This window comes from Rutidosis leptorrhynchoides, chromosome 1 (genome assembly GCF_046630445.1).
Source record: "Rutidosis leptorrhynchoides isolate AG116_Rl617_1_P2 chromosome 1, CSIRO_AGI_Rlap_v1, whole genome shotgun sequence".
Lineage (NCBI taxonomy): Eukaryota > Viridiplantae > Streptophyta > Magnoliopsida > Asterales > Asteraceae > Rutidosis > Rutidosis leptorrhynchoides.
Genome location: NC_092333.1, coordinates 343,185,663 through 343,202,369, shown reverse-complemented (window position 1 = coordinate 343,202,369; position 16,707 = coordinate 343,185,663). Strand labels below are relative to the sequence as shown.

General features: G+C 34.8%; 1 protein-coding gene across 1 annotated transcript; it reads left to right on the top strand.

The window, feature by feature from the left end:
• Positions 1-2,282: 2,282 nt before the first annotated feature.
• Positions 2,283-11,957, top strand: LOC139870535 (E3 ubiquitin-protein ligase JMJ24). Its single transcript, XM_071858324.1, has 14 exons — positions 2,283-2,410; positions 2,945-3,529; positions 3,961-4,103; positions 4,244-4,343; positions 4,428-4,560; positions 4,665-4,719; positions 5,091-5,715; positions 7,101-7,430; positions 8,281-9,141; positions 9,223-9,295; positions 9,446-9,531; positions 10,564-10,683; positions 10,810-10,880; positions 11,526-11,957. Exons 2-14 carry the CDS (start codon positions 3,011-3,013, stop codon positions 11,623-11,625), a joined length of 3,216 nt encoding a protein of 1,071 aa, XP_071714425.1. The 5' UTR covers positions 2,283-2,410; positions 2,945-3,010; the 3' UTR covers positions 11,626-11,957.
• The last annotated feature ends 4,750 nt before the right edge of the window (positions 11,958-16,707 follow it).

Genomic DNA, 16,707 nt, shown 5'->3' with positions numbered 1-16,707 from the left:
CACTCAAACCTGAAATCTAATCACACTTAACGATTTTGGTTTGATCATTCGTGATATGTCATTTTATTAGTATCGCAATAGAGGTCGCAAAAGATTTAGTTGAAATTTGTGGCATCAGGATGTGATATTTGTATTTTTGTTCCCCTCCCTTAGCGTATTGGTTATCAACGAGGATTGAAACCCGCGCTTTGTTGTGGGGCGATTTTTGTCGGTAAACGATCGGTTAATTGGACATTTTAAATTCAAAACAGTTAAATTTTGGAAGAAAAAAAAAGTGGAAAAAATATTGTTGATTTTACATCTTAAATATTATTTTAAAAAGTATCTGTATTTGTATTGTATATTATTATATTACGGGTGTCATAGTAAGATAGGTAAGGTTAATAAACCATGCAAGATTAAAAAACCAACATGAAAAGAATTCACATCTGTCATCTCAGCTATCTTACAGTATTTTATTTAATTATTTATCATTTTTCATTATTTAATTTATTATTCATAACCTAAAGTTATACGGAATGATGAAAATTAAAGCCGAAGTCTCACATGTCCCATACAGTACAGAGTAATCATCCTGAATGTACAGTTGTACAGTTTATTATTATTTTTTTCTTTTTTGGCAAAAAAACGATAACATTAAAAACGGATCCGAAGATCAACTGTACAACCAGTACAATGAGATCCAAAACGATCTGCACCTAACTAAACAACCTACACTAATGAGCTCACCAACTGGGTGAAAACTCTCGCTAATACAAGTAAAAAAGCAGGCAAAGGCTAAAACAACAGGACTCAATATATCGGCTATACTAGGACATTACCAACAAACTAACGAGGGTGACCAAGAGAACACCAGTCACCTCGCAACAAACAAAATACACCAACAAAAAAGGAACCGTCTTCCTCTATCACAGGGCCACCGGAAACGCAATCTGAAAAAACCCGACAACCACCCCCAAGGCTGCCATGACCACACCCGAGGCAAGAAAACGTCACCAGGGGTCCGCTCCGAAAACACAATCAAGAAGGATCCAACCGCACCCACAACCAAAAAAGGCAGACCGGAAAAGAACCTCTGCATATAACTGTCTCCCACCAAAAGGCCAAAGTGAGGAACCAAAAAACCAACATCGCAGCACCCTCGAAAACCAGAATGTCATAAAACATTCGCCGCCTGGCTCCAAGAAAACAAAACGGCGCCGGAAAACCTAACATCGGCAAAGACAAAGCCGGCGAGTCCACAACCACACCCGAAACCACAATCACCACAGAACCACGAAAGGAGAAGACCAAAAGCCATCGGCAAACGAGAGAACGTCGCCCAACCGGTGGTCGAAGGTAAAAACCGTCGAGATTTCGGAGAAGCAAAAGTATATTATTTTGATAAGGAGTCCATTTTCTCAATTAATTACTGTATGTATATAAACCTTACACTTCCATCACCACCATCATTCACCATCACTAATATCTTCGCCAAACTATTTCCGGCACCACCTCCATCACTTTAACTATCACAATCACTCTCCCTTTTGCCACCCCACAACCCACCTCACATCACCAACAACCAAAAAATCTCCGGCAATCTTAACTTTTCAGATCAACTCTGTTTTACCCGAAACCACGTAACACCACCTGCACCGTAAGATTCTTCTAGCTTTTTTCGAACAACTCTTAAAATTTTCATCAAATTTCGATCACCGGAGATCCTTTACGCGCCGCCACGCGTTTCGCCGGAATTATTTTGTCTTGCCAGGTTCTTCAATTTTTCGACTCGTTTGATATCTCCGCTATTTTTACTTTTTTTGTTCTTTATGTTTATTACTGGCGGTGGATATTACCGACGCTAGTTTCCGGTGCTGTTTTTTGCCGGTTAATATATCTGTTTTTTTTTACTTTTCTAGAAAATGTTAAATCCGATGGTTAATTGTGATGGTTTGCTTGATCAGGTGGCTAATGGTGGCCGTGTCAGGTGGATGATGGTGGCAGCTGGCTGTAGCAGGTGGTTGCTGGTGGTGATGGTGGCAGGAGGTAGGAGGATGATGGTGGTAGAAGCGGTGTATTGTTTGTGGGAGTAGTAGTGATTAGTAAGTGGTAGATGTAGAAAGACTAAAATGCCTTTGGAGGGTAAAAAGGTTGTATTACTCTTGTGAATAGTAACAGCTCATATATTTAGACAATAAAATTTCTACTATTCGGAAGAAAAGAAAAAAAAAAACTTAATAGAAAGTGACGAACTCAATTTTTTTTTTAAATTTTACTCGGTATGTTTTTTTGTCCCGTGAATAATTTTAGAGGGATATTTGAAGAAGGGCATCTAAATAAATTGATGGCTCAAAAAGGGGAAGCTCTGTTACTAATCTGTTCAAACAATCGGAAATTCGCTAATTCGAAGTAACATTGATCGATTCTGGTAATTAATTTCTTAATATCTACTCTTCTTATCCCCGATTTACGCTTTCTTAACATCATGGCTAACCTAACCTAGGGTTTTTCATTCATTCATTATTACTTTTATCAATTTCCAACTATTTCGCTTAATACAATTACAGATACTTTTATTCAAAGATTTTAATTTTATTATTTGATTGTTTATCATCTTGTAATTATCCGAACAACTTGCATTCAACAAGTTAAACTATCATCTAGGTTACAAACAAAAACACATTAAAGTTCATCTTTATTTTAGTACCAGCTTGCTTAGGGCACAGAACCAAATTCAAGTTGCATAGCTAATAAGTTGAAAAAAAAAAAAAAAAAATCTTAATTTTGTTAATTGTGTAACAAAAGGATTAATTGTGCAAATTCAAGTTTGTCTCTCTATTTAATGAAATTGATAGAATTGGATTTACTGAATGTCTTGCTATTTGCATTTTATATTAGTTTATATTTTGTAGGGTTAATATATTTCACATTATGATAATTTTACATTGTTTTCTTTATTCAGGGTGATTGATATATGTACATGGTTTAGTACGTGAATCGAGATATATTTTTTAGTTTGATATTTTCAATGGATCTTGCGAGACCAAATTCGGAAACCGCAGAGGAAAATACTGGAATTCCTGACGATTTACGATGTAAGAGATCAGACGGTAAGCAGTGGAGATGTCATGCGATGTCTATGCCCGACAAAACAGTTTGCGAAAAACATTACATTCAGGCAAAAAAGCGGGCTGCAAATTCTGCAATGAGGGCCAGTCTTAAAAAAGCAAAGAGAAAACATGCTGGTGAAAGTGATAGTTATTTAGAGAGTAAGAGTGATGATATGGATTCACCGATAATGGAATATCGAGGTTCAGGATCGGGGGATAAAAACAAGGATAAGATATCGAAGAAACAAATTAGTTATTCACCTGAAACACCTTCATTTAAGAATTCATCTGTTTATGTTTCTTCAAAATCAAACGATGAGTTACAAAGAGATACAGCAGAGTCTGGTGAGACACCAAAGGCTTTCATGACACCATCTTCTGTTGCCGATTCATCGAAGAGCAGATCTGACAAGATGCATAGTGCCAGTGCTATGACAGTAAGTAGTGTCTGAATTTTTGTTGTGAGTTTATACACAAAATACAAACTATTCAGTAAATTATGTTTATGTTTTGTGTTCAATAAGTTTAGCCAAGGTTGCAAAAATTGCTACCCGGGGAGTTCTCGCTTTGGACATTTTAGGGAGTACTCGGGAGGTACTAGGATGTTCACCAAGTTTGACTTTGACCAAGTTGGACTTTGACCAATTCAACCGACTTTTGACCGAGTTTCCAAGTAATCCCGAGTATTGACCAAGTTTGACTGAGTACTCCCCAAGATGCAAAACTCAGTACTCGACGATAAATACCTAGTTCTGTAACACTGTCTGTTAAGCTCAATGTACATTTGTTTGAGATGCTATCTTTATCTAACTGATTCGGGTAACTTTTGCTATATGTTAAATTCAATTTTGTTTGGGATGTTTATCAGGAAACGTCTGATGGGAGTTCAGAATCATGTGAAGAGACAGGTGGACAAGTATGTCATCAGTGCCGACGAGATGATATTCAGAATGTTGTATGGTGTCTTAAATGTGATAGGAGAGGATACTGCAATGAATGTATATCTACATGGTTAGATTAATTTATTCGAAAATAATTTGCTTCAAGTTAAAACTAACTCAAATTTTATCTTTTAAATTTTTTATTCTATTATTATTATTATTATTATTATTGTTTTTTTAACAGCAACTCAAATTTTTTGTTACTTGTAGGTATCCTGATATTTCAGCTGAGGAAATCCATAGAGTTTGTCCTGCATGTCGAGGTTGCTGTAATTGCAAGATGTGTTTACGAGGGGATAATATGATAAAGGTAAAATGTGGTTATATATGTAATAATATGGTTGCATTTTGTGTTAAAAATGAATATAATATAATAATACTATTCAAATTATAGGGGAAAATACGTGACATACATTCACAAGAGAAGTTGGAGCATCTTTTTGTTCTTTTGTCTTCGGTGCTTCCTGTTATTAAGCAGGTCCACTCTGAACAGTGCTCTGAGTTAGAATTGGAAAGAAAGTTTCGAGGTACAATACTTTAAAGATCGAAAGTGCATACGTTGGATAATTTACTTTAGTGTTGTATTCTTTTTTTGGTTTATATAATATATAATATATAATATATTATTCAGGAAACAGAATAGACCTTCCAAGGACAAAATTGAATGCAGATGAGCAGATGTGCTGGTATTTATTTATCTATCTTGAACCGCATTTTACGTATTCAGTGATTAATGATCAATGATGCAGAACTCGGAATTACTCGGGGAATACTCGGTTTTTGCAACTTGGGAAGTACTCGGCGAGTACTCGGTCATACTTGGTGAAACTCGGCCTAAACTCGGGATTGCTTAGAAAATCGCTCAAAATTCGGCCAAAACTCGGGATTATATGGAAAATCAGTCAAAACTCGGTCAAAAATATTCAAAGTCAAACTAGTCAACATCCGAGTACTCCCCGAATAACGAGATTATGCAGCCTTGCTAATGATTTATAAGCAAATAAGTTTCTTTCTTGTGTATATGGAGGACTACGCATTGAAATATGGTGTGTTGCAGTGACTTTTGCAGGATACCGATAATTGATTATCACCGGCACTGCGGGAATTGTTTGTACGATATATGTCTCAGATGTTGCCAAGATGTAAGGAAAACCTCAAAAGATGGTGGTGAAGTAGACGTGTGCAATGTTGAGGCTGACGATAGTAATGAAGCTACAAACACTCTTGATAAACAAAAAATGAGATTATCCGATAAGCTTCGTGATTGGAAATCGAACACTGATGGAAGTGTCCCATGCCCTCCAAAGAAACATGGCGGTTGTGGTAACTCACCTTTGATATTAAAACGTATTTTCAAGATGAATTGGGTTGCAAAACTTGTGAAAAATGTTGATGAAATGGTTAGTGGGTGTAAAATGTACGACATCAACCTTTCAAAGAATAGTGATGATGATATTTTGTATGCTCCGTCATGTAAAGAAATAAAATGTGAAGGGATCGATGAATTTAGGAAGCGTTGGGTCAAAGGTCAACCGGTTACAGTGAGGGGAGTATCCGATGAATCATCGATGTTAGGGTGGGACCCGATGGTCATGTGGAAAGGAATTCAAGAAACGAGTGATGAAAGAAAGAAGGATGTTAATCGACTTGTGAAGGCTATAAATTGCTTTGATCGGTCTGAGGTACGTTCCTGAATTAAATTCCAAACGATAAACTAGGTAGAACTGCATGACCTAATTAAAGCGTGAATTCTTAGTTATAGCCAAGTGGAAATGGGTTGAACAGGTCAAGTGTGTCGAGAAGTCATACAAAGTGTATTTAATATGCATAAAACCTCCTTAATTTTTCAATTTAAAAAAGTGGATCATCAATTTAATATAATCATATTATGGGTCATAATCAAGAGGGAAGCACTTTTTTGGGGGAAGTAAATTTTTTTCGATTTTTTTTTTTTCAGACATCAAGTTTAGGTGAAAATATGAACATTTAAAAAAGACACTTTGTGATGTGATGAATGTTATTATTTAGACGGGAAAACGATCGAAGAAATAATTGATAACATTCATCATGAGTAATGTTATTCCTAATAATATTTTTGGAACGTTGTTTTCTTTCATCTTATATGAAGTTTTTTTTTCAAAATTTAGCCCGGTTTAGAGTTTAGGGTTTAGGGTTTTGGGTACCCAAAACTCTAAACCCTAAACTCTAAACCGTTCGTGTTAAAAATTCAATCTAAACCCTAATTTCTAAACCCTAATTTCTAAATCCTAAATCCTATATCCCAATTTCTAAACCCTAATAGCTAAACCCTAATTTTTGAACCATAATTTCTAAACCCTAATTACTAAACCCTAATTTTTAACCCTAAAAAAAACTCAGAACCATAATATTACTCATGATGCTATGTTTTCATTTTTTTCTTCGAGCGTTTTCCCGCCAAAATAATAACATTCATCAAAAAGTGTCTTTTTTAAATTGTTCATATTTTCACCTAAACTTAATGTCTGAAAAAAAATTCGAAACGAACGTAAAAAATTTACTTCCCCCCCAAAAAAAAGTGCTTCCCTCTTGATTAAATCTCATCATATTATAATCATAATAAACACATTCTTTAGTCGCAAAAATTTGGAAAAGAAAATAAAAAATGCTTGTGGGTTATTATTCTGACCTTCAAATTTTCGTGAAACCCTTCCATCTTTCAAGTGTTGCAGAACTCGGGAAAACTCGGCGAGACTGAACTCGGGAATTACTTGGCGAGTACTCGGTTTTGCAACTTGGTCAAACTTGGCCAAAACTCAGGATTACTCAGAGAATCAGTCAAAACTCGGTTAAAAGTCGGCCAAAACTCGGGATTACTTGGAAAAGTCGGTCAAAATTGGTCAAATATGTCAAATTCAATCTTGGTCAACATCCGAGTATTCCCCCAGCTGCCAAGTACTCACTATAAGGTCCCGACCGAGTACTCCCTGAGTAGCGATTTTTGCAACCTTGCATCTTGCTTAACTCTATTTATTTTTCTGTTATGTCAGTGTACTGATGTATATCTCTTTTGCGTATCTAATGCCAGATAAATATCGAACTTGGAGAATTCATCAGAGGATACAGTGAGGGCCGAATGCGGAAAGACGGTCAGCGAGAAATGTTAATCTTAAAGAACTGGCCGTCTCCTAGTGCTTCTGAAGAATTTTTATCATGCCAGAGACCTGAGTTTATTAGTAAACTCCCTTTGATCGAGTATATTCATTCCAAGTGGGGCCTACTGAATCTTCCTGCAAAACTGCCTCATTACTCCCTGCAGAATGATGTTGGGCCTAAGATCTTGATTTCTTATGGAGCGTATGATGAATTTGGTCAAGGTGATTCAGTACACATGCTCCGTTTCAATATGCGTGATGTGGTGAGTGTGTTTCTTTTTTTTTTTTTTAATTTCTCTATATGTGTTTATAAAATATAATAAAATAACTATCATGCTCTCAACTACATGTGGTTCAACTAGACACATGGTTGCAAAAGATGGTTGCGGCGGTTTGGTGACTTGCCCGTCTGTTTCGCCCGAAAACGTCTAATTGGGTCGGTCAATGCTAAAAAGTGAGGTCAAAGTCGGGTCAACGTCGGTCAAAAGTTTGTCTTTTTGTTTGGTTTTGTTCTAGTGTAAACGAAACACCCACTTATATAGTATCCCCTAAAGATAAATTAATAAATTGGGTCAACGTCGGTTAAAAGTTTGACTTTTTGTTTGGTTTTGTTTTAGTGTAAACTAAACACCGACTTAAATAGTATACCCTAAAGATAAATTAATAAATAAACTATAATTATACAAAACACTATAAAAAACCTTCACATTACGAACACCACATCATCTTATTTGTAATCATTTATTTTAAAAATATTTACGTTTTAAATATTTATGCCTGAAATACATATAGTTATATATTTTTATTTAAAAGTCAACGTTTGCCCATGGCCTTCTCGACCCGTATAGACCGACTCGGCCCTGCAAGGTTCTGACCGACTTATCTCCGTCTTGCGTCCTTTTCAACCTTGACTAGACCTGAAATTATAAGAGTCAGAGCTCTATCGTCTTTGCAAATAATTTATATTGTGCTGCACCCTGATCTTATATCGTGTTTATCATAATAGGAAAGTGAAATTAATGATACAGCTAATAATTTTTTGTAATAAAAATGAGATATATATTCATTTTCGAATGGGTTATATTTATTCAGCTCATTTTGTTGATTAAATAGGTGTACCTATTGGTTCATAAATGTGAATTAAAGACAACGTCATCAGCAAACACACCGAAGAATTTAGATGAACCGTTGTTACCAGTATCACCAAATACCGAACTCAATACGGAAAACGACATGGAGATAAACGTGGATATAGTTGAAAATGATAAAACTGAAAACCAAGGGACTTGTGGTATGAGTAACGAGAAAGCTCCTAATAATTTAGATGAACCAATTTTACGGACATCATCAACTACTGAACTCAATACGGATGATGACGTGGCAACAAATTTGGATACAGTTGAAGAAGATAAAACTGTAATTCAAGGGTTCTGTGGTGCTAGTAATGAGAAAGCTGATAACAATTTAAATAGAACATTACCAACATCACCAATTACGAAACTTAATTCGGAAAATAACATGGAGATAAATATGGATACGGTTGTAGAAGATAAAATCAGAAGCCAAGGGATCTGTGGTACTGGTATCGAGAATGCTCTTAAAGATTCAGATGAACCAACATCACCAATTACTGAAGTCACTATGGTTAATGACGTGGCGATAAATGTGAATTCAGTTGAAGAAGCTCCTAAAAATCTAGACGAAGCAACGTTACCGAAACCGGAAAATGACATGGATATAGATATAGATACCGCTGAAGGTGATAAAGCTGAAAGTAAAGGAATCTGTACTACAAATATTGAAAAACCTCTTAAATGTGAAGATTTAAATGACGTTTGTGACGAGACGTTTACAAAGAATCGTCCAGGGGCAATATGGGACATATTTCGTCGTGAGGATGTTCCCAAGCTGATTGAGTACATGAAACTTCATCGGAACGAATTTGGTTTTCATGATGACATCATACTTGATTCTGTAAGCCAAATTTTGCTGCCTTGTATTAATATTAGTGACACGATTTTCAATACGTGATCGTTATTTTTTTATGCATCTCAGGTACCACAACCACTTCATGAAGGAACGATATTCATTACCAGCCATCACAAAAGTAAATTAAAGGAAGAATTTGGTAAGTTTTACTTTTACCATCATGTAATAATTTCATTTACTAGTAGTTGCGAAAAATGTTTGTCTAGCTTACTTTTTTCCATACTTTTTATAGCGTTGTGAATAAAAATATGCGTGTTTAATTTAGAGCGTTATGTCGACTTTTGGTCAGGTATAGAGCCATGGTCAATTGAGCAGTATTTAGGGGATGCTGTTTTTATTCCAACTGGATGTCCTTTCCAAGTGAGGAACCTTCAGGTGAGTTAAAATGCAACTAAATAGACTCGTGTCTCTGGACAAATAGAAAAAGTCAAGTCGAAACTTTAAGATAGTAATGCGGAATCGGATCGTATGGCCAAACAATTGTTGATGAATATAAAACTCACACAACAAAGAAATAAACCAAAACCTTATTTGGCTGTTTTTTTACTCACGTAAATATCATAATCATAATCTGTTTTTTCAATCTTCCAACACAAATATAAGTAGCCTAAGAAACAAATAGACATTAGGAAACAAATAATAAACTAGGAAAAAGAATAAATTAATTTTAATATAAAAAGAAATATATTAAACACAAATGTCGTTGTCATCCTTATGACTTTTGCTTTACTGCTTCCGTAGCCACAAAATAGTCATCACACATTGAGTAGTGTCATTGACCCAATGCTCTGAAGCCCATTGTTAGTGTTTATTGGACCATATTCCGCATCAGATGGTGTATAGAAACCCTGGAATAAATGAATTTAGTTAAACACATGTTATTGAATATTGATCATGGTCAAATTGTCCTATATGCATTTTTCACGTGATTATGGTAAATTATTCAAATTGTCATTTTGAGTTCTGTATTATAGCTTAAAAGGAAACGGTTGAGCATGTTTACAGATGCCTCATAGGTATAACGTTCAACCTCCTAATTTGTTATTCATGATCTAGACTATCATTGTAGCTATATGGTTTTTGCAATCATACTTAATGCATTATCTATGAAAATAAATAAATATAGATTGACAAAAGAGTGTGGTGAGTTAACCTAACTCGCTCTGATCCTTTTCGACCCTTACAAATATTTACCATTTCGTTTTGTTATACAACTCGTTGTCCGATTCATTTGCCACTTATACGGCTTTACCTCTATCAATGACATAATATGAATCATTACTTTCTTTGTCATCGATGCATAGATTCAGCAAATTAGGCTGTATAGTTTGATTAGCATCAGATGCAGTCTTTTTGATGCCGTGTCTTCAAATTTGATTAATTCAATGTTTTTCTATGTATTTTCAGTCATCAGTTCAATTAGGTTTTGATTTCTTGTTCCCTGAAAGTCTAGCGGAGGCTGTAAGACTAGCTGGAGAAATTCGAGAATTACCTAATGACCATGATGCTAAGCTTCAAATACTAGAGGTCAAAAATCACATCGCAACTTTTTTTTTTTTTTACATATTTTTATTTTCTATTCTCTTCTTTGCGACACATTCGTTGTTTTTGTTGACATGCTTTACTATTGTCTTTTGTTTAAAATAATTTTAGACTGGGAAGATTTCTCTGTATGCAGCAAGTTCATCCATTAAAGAAGTTCAAAAGTTGGTGTTGGATCCAAAGTAAGACACTTGGAATCTTTTTTATTTTTGCTTCTTTTTTTAAAGGTTATAATTAATTATATACTTATTGTGGTCTATCATGCTTTACACCATAAATCCTTATTATCTTATAAAAATGAGAGCGCTTTAGCTTTACAGTTTAGTTTATTTAGTGCCTGAATGGGCACTTTTACAGACAGTGGAATAATATTATATCTAAAAGAATTTGCAATAAATACTTTTTTAGTTATTCATAAATTTTTGTTTTAGCTCTTACCCATCAGTTCTTTGCAATATGAAATGGGACCCACTTAAATATAATTGCTGAATCTAAGGAAATGACCAGTATGATAAAATCATTTATTATTTTTTTTTTCAATAGATAACAAATGGATCAAGACATCAAAATGATGAAATCAGTCTTGATCTTTATTACATACATGAAATATCAATAGCAAATATGGATAGTCCAACTTTACATTATTACCGTGATAAGAGTAGTTTCTGTGAGAGATTATATCGTTGTATAACTCTCCAATGCTTCTTGAGAAAAATCTACTGTAATAATTTACATGACATGGCATGACATCATTTGTATTCTGTGTTTTTCTTATTTTGGCTGTTTAATGTTTAATAATTTATAAATATGACAATTTAATATTGCAGACTTGAAGGAGAGATTGCCTTCGAAGATCCAAACCTAACGAATCTGGTTCAATTGAATCTTGAGAAGATAACTAAACAACGACAGGTCGTGAGTGCTTAAACATGCACTTTATGTTGGAGTAAAATCATATCCATGTTTTAGAATAATGTCGTGTGTTGATGTGATAGCTCATAAGTATAGCCTGAAGGAAATACTGTAATATGGGTTAACCAGGTTATTTTTGGTCAGCCTGAACTTACCTTTGTGATCAGGCTGCAGGTACCGTTTAGATGGATCCATGAATCTAAATGTAGAACTGTTGACTTAATGTTGGATATGATATGATGACTGCAGCCTGCGGTGCAGGTATGTAGTAAATATCTACTTTTAACATTAATTGTTGCTGAAAGTTCAAGCCTGCCACCTTGTATGTATGTAACGTCATAGACAAATGGTGCATTCGTCAAATGAAAACTACATGTGACGTATGATTTGACCTTCGTTAATCAAATGTTAAATTTTTGTAGGGTCCATCAGTTTTTTATTTTTTTTTTCTTTTTTAAAGAAATATAATAAAAAATACATACATTAGATATAATAAAATACATATTAAATATAAAAAGTATAAATTAATTTTTCATTAAAATTCAACAATACATAAAGTTTAATTATTGCATAAAATTTAATGATTACATAATTTTTTTCAATATAAAATAAACTAAACATCTTAAAAATAGAGATTACATGACAAAAAACTAATGCATAGCTCAAAATGCATAGTTCAAAATGTCAATGGAAGGTTTCAAATATGCTCGATTATATCCTCTGTAAGTTAGTCATGCAATGCCCTATCCCTTGTCCCCCTTGTGACCGTGTCTCGATCTCGTCCTCTATATCTTATATGTTCGGTTCGATTTTCCATGTCCTCGGTAATAAAATCTTCCTCTCACTGACATAGTGCAAATCCATTACTTTTCGCATCATGTTTACTGACATAGTGCATGCATTTAGTCTTAAAATATGAAACCGTCCATGAAGAACCCTAAATGCTCTCTCTACATTCTTTCGGATACTAACTTGAAATCTGGTGAACTTTATCATTAGCTCTTTTGTGGGACATGAAAATCCTTTAACAAGAGTCGCTAACTCGGGATGTATATTGTCGGCAAGGTAATAACCTTTGGTGTGCTTATGATCATTTACCTCAAATGGTGCGGAAGGATCCAATTGGTGACGACTCAACAACAACAACAGCAACAACAACAAAACTCAATCCCACATAAGAGGGGTATGAGGGACATAAGATGTTGACGATCCTTCATCTATCATAGAATAGAGAGAAGTCATTTCTCCACCCAGAACAAAGAGAAGTCATTTCATCGAACATATCGGCGGCGACACCATTCACCAATTGGCGTAGAGCCGTAGTACATTTTTGAAAAGTAGTGAAAGTCGGCTTACCAATAGTATCATAACGTTCCGTAAAATAACTAAAATGCTGGGGATATCATTACTAGACAAATTAACTATACCTTTCGCAATTCGAAGGAATAATTGACAGCGCATACGAAAACCCCTTTTAATTTTTGAGAGAGGATACTTTGATGCCTAAAAAAAAAATCATCTCATAACCGTTGCGCGGCGACCTCACGTTGTCTCAGAATATAACCTCGAACTCTAGGTAGACGCGGCTCGGGTTCACTTCTTCTAATTGTTGAATAAGTTGACCAACAAGCTTGTCCTCCGAATCGATATGGAAATGATGTAAATATGCTTCTATAATTATATAAATATTAAATATTAAATGTAGAATGTATAATAAAAGAAAGAAAATGAATGTTTTGGTGCGTAAAAATGAAATATGATGAGAAGTTTAAATAGATAAAATTATTATGTTAAAAAACAGTTCAAACAGCTATAGCTATAACGCCGTTGTCAAATAGATAGATTTTACGGACCAATCAAAAAGTGACACGTCCTCTGACTCTTTTCTTTTCCGTCAATCGCTCAACTTACGCCCCCTTCGAACAGAGGGCATCAAACTTCACCGGGTCAGTGATGTTGGCCCTTTCACGCCGCATTAAGAGGAGTCTAATCATCACTTTGTATGATTTCGAGTGTCACACATATTAGCCGTGAATTTTAGTCGCAGGATTAATCATCACCCTACATATTAATCTGTTATGGAAATGTGTGTGTTTTTGTGTATACCCAAGTAACAGAAATTTTCTATTCGTAAAAAACCCGATTACTTGCCGATTAATTTCCGATTAATCATTTTTAAAAGCAATCTGTTGCGATTTCTAAAAATTCGTTTAATTAAACGGTCAACGTCAATTGCTGGGTCAAAATCGAATTTGGTAATCGAAGTCGGTCAAAATAAAAAATGGTTAACATTTTAACATGAAATTTCAACTAATACTTAATAGTTTTTGAGCAAAATGAATAATGTAAGACAATAAAGTTAAAGTTTATTTTTATATTTATGGTTTTTTCAATATTTACACATATAATTTTTAAATTTAATATTTAAATGTATAAAATACAATTCGATTAATCCTTAATCCACAAATTACTGATTAATCATTCTAAAATTCCGATCGATTAATCCTCAAATAGCGAATTTTGCAACCTTGAATATCGGTATATATTAGGCTTCATTTGTATAAATATAAAATACAAAATAAAATATATAAATATTGATTGATTTAAATATTGATTGATTGATTGATTGATGGACCACCGACCATAGGTATGGATTGTTTTTGAAGACCACATGTGGGGAGTCGGCAAAAGGGAACGGTAAGATTCAATGTATGTTTGTTGATGAAAAAGAGAGAAAAAAAATATGCGCTTTGCTATCGGGTGGTCTCTATCGGTTATCGGTAATTTTTGTTGGTTAGTGATAAGTTAATTGAACATTAAAAAGAAAATAAAGGAATGATAAAGGAAATCAAAATAGATTGTGAATAAAAGAAAAAAAATTAAAAAATAAAGGCTAAATTATCATTTTACCCCGAAAGTTGAGATATTTACGAGGCTGTCACTGTGAACAGAGATAGCCTCATGAGGATTTGTATATTTATATAGGAGTTAACTATACTGTTGGTCCATGTAATTTACTCAAAATCTCACCGCTTGTTCCTATCTTTTAAAAGTTATATCGGTCATCCTCAATGACGATTTCAGGATGTAAATTCAATGAGATCCTGATATTTTTTTCAAACTAATTGTATTTAAATGCTATATTATTGGTTGTTACTTTCAAAAAACTACAAGTTCAAAGAATATATTGAGTCCGAGTAGTGGTATCATATACATTTTAAAAAACAAAACTATAAATTCAAAAAAAATATGGGCTCATCCAGTTAAATTTGATGGTGTCCTATACAATTTACAGTGTATTTTCTATTAAAAATTTTCAAATTAGCGGTGTCCCGTGACCCTACGGGTCACTATGTAAACTCGCCATTGGTCGTCCCTATGGTTTTAAAAATGATCATCACTGGTTCTATTTTTAACTCTTGTTAACTAGGTCCGTTAAGTGTTGACATGTGCTTGTCACATGACGGGCTTATTTGTAAATTAACAATCAAGTCCAATAAAACCTCCGGTAATCCGTTGTATCTTCTATTACCTCTTCTAAAAAAACATGGACTAGTAAGTCTATCATTACGATAATCGAATGATACAATGAATATTTCTGTTTTTTTCAAATACAAAAACATTTACAACATTTTATGAATCAAAATGATAAATTCCTTTATAGCTACTTTTTATTCAATTTTTTATGATATATAAAGCATAACCCAAACTGACCCTTTCACAACACGATTGATTTGGTTTATATCTGAAAATTGTATGTTTAATGGTGATTTTAAAACTTTGCATTTACGAGAAAACAAAAAAGCAAGTGAAGCTGGATGATGCTAATAGGGTACCTGAAGTAATACAAGATCAAAACAAGAGTCTGAGTGGCCACCGAGTTGCCCAATGAAGCACACTACTCGGGTTCAATTCTTGGCTATGTCAAATTGTTCAAAAAGGGAGTGTGACTAGAGGGTGCGCATAATGCGCAATTCACCCAGTACCAGGTCTCGCGCTCGGGGGGCTTGATTACCCGAGGTTTTACCTTCTATGGGGGACCCAATGTGCTCGTTCGTAGGAGGGTTTCCTCGCTTACCAAAAAAAAAAAAAAAAAAAATGAGATCATGAGATAATAATGTGGGACAATTAAGTTTTGCGCGGAATCTATTCTGTTGATTTTAATTTGACTTCAGTTTCACTTCAATGAGGCAGCCGACCTGGGAGATGAGGTCGCCAGCCTGAGTAGTTTCTCTGGTGTTCTTTGGCTTCTTCATTTTATCACATATTAGGCATGTTTTCTTCATAACTGTACCTATAATGATCACAAATAACTTTTTCAAAGGTTAGTAGCCTTTGCTCATTTTTCCCTCAGTAAGCAAACCATTTTTGTGTGAATTTGAGGAAGATAGCACCGCAAAAGGGTATAAAAATATGTATAATTTTGGTGCTATCAGCTGGCCCCTCCAAAATCAAGAATCATATCTACTATTTCAAGTTGCTCCGTTTAAGTGTATGCCCTGAAAATCTCACCAGTAGTATAAGAGTATGCCGTTGATAGCTTGATATCGGCCAAAAAGTCACGTTTTTACCCCCAATATTAAGCCCTAGAACAATAAAGATCCAAACTTTTTCGGCAAAATTATTGCTTTTTCGGTTGATTTTGTAGATTAAGTAATTACGAAGGCGATGCAAAAAGAATCAAGTAAAACGGAGCTAAAACGAAGATTCTAGAGCGAAAACGGTGAAAGACAAGAAATCAAGTTACGATCCAGTGAATATCAGCTGACCAGGCAGACCAAACGGCTTGCCAAACGGCCTACCAAACGGCCTGCCTGGCTCACAAACGGCTTGCCACACGCCCTGATCAAACGGCCTGCCTGGCTCACAAACGGCTTGCCACACGCCCTGATCAGCTTGACCTGGCAAACGGCCTGCCAAACGGCCTGCCAGCCGTTTGCAGGCAAAATCCAAGTCTATTTAAAGGACTTTCTCCATCCATTTCAACACACACTCAATTTGTAATTCACTTTGTATTTTCAAGCTTTTAGTTAGTTTTTAGTAGTAGTTAGCTTGGCTTTTATTTTCCGGAGGATATCCCGGCGAGTCCCTGTGATC

What these genes read in the sequence shown, in the direction of transcription:
- LOC139870535 (XM_071858324.1), top strand. Translation starts at nt 3,011, where the DNA reads ATGGATCTTGCGAGACCAAATTCGGAAACCGCAGAGGAAAATACTGGA. An exon ending in GAGGGGATAATATGATAAAG is followed by an intron (nt 4,344 to 4,427) that starts GTAAAATGTGGT and finishes TTCAAATTATAG; the next exon opens with GGGAAAATACGTGACATACA. An exon ending in ATTGGAAAGAAAGTTTCGAG is followed by an intron (nt 4,561 to 4,664) that starts GTACAATACTTT and finishes TATATTATTCAG; the next exon opens with GAAACAGAATAGACCTTCCA.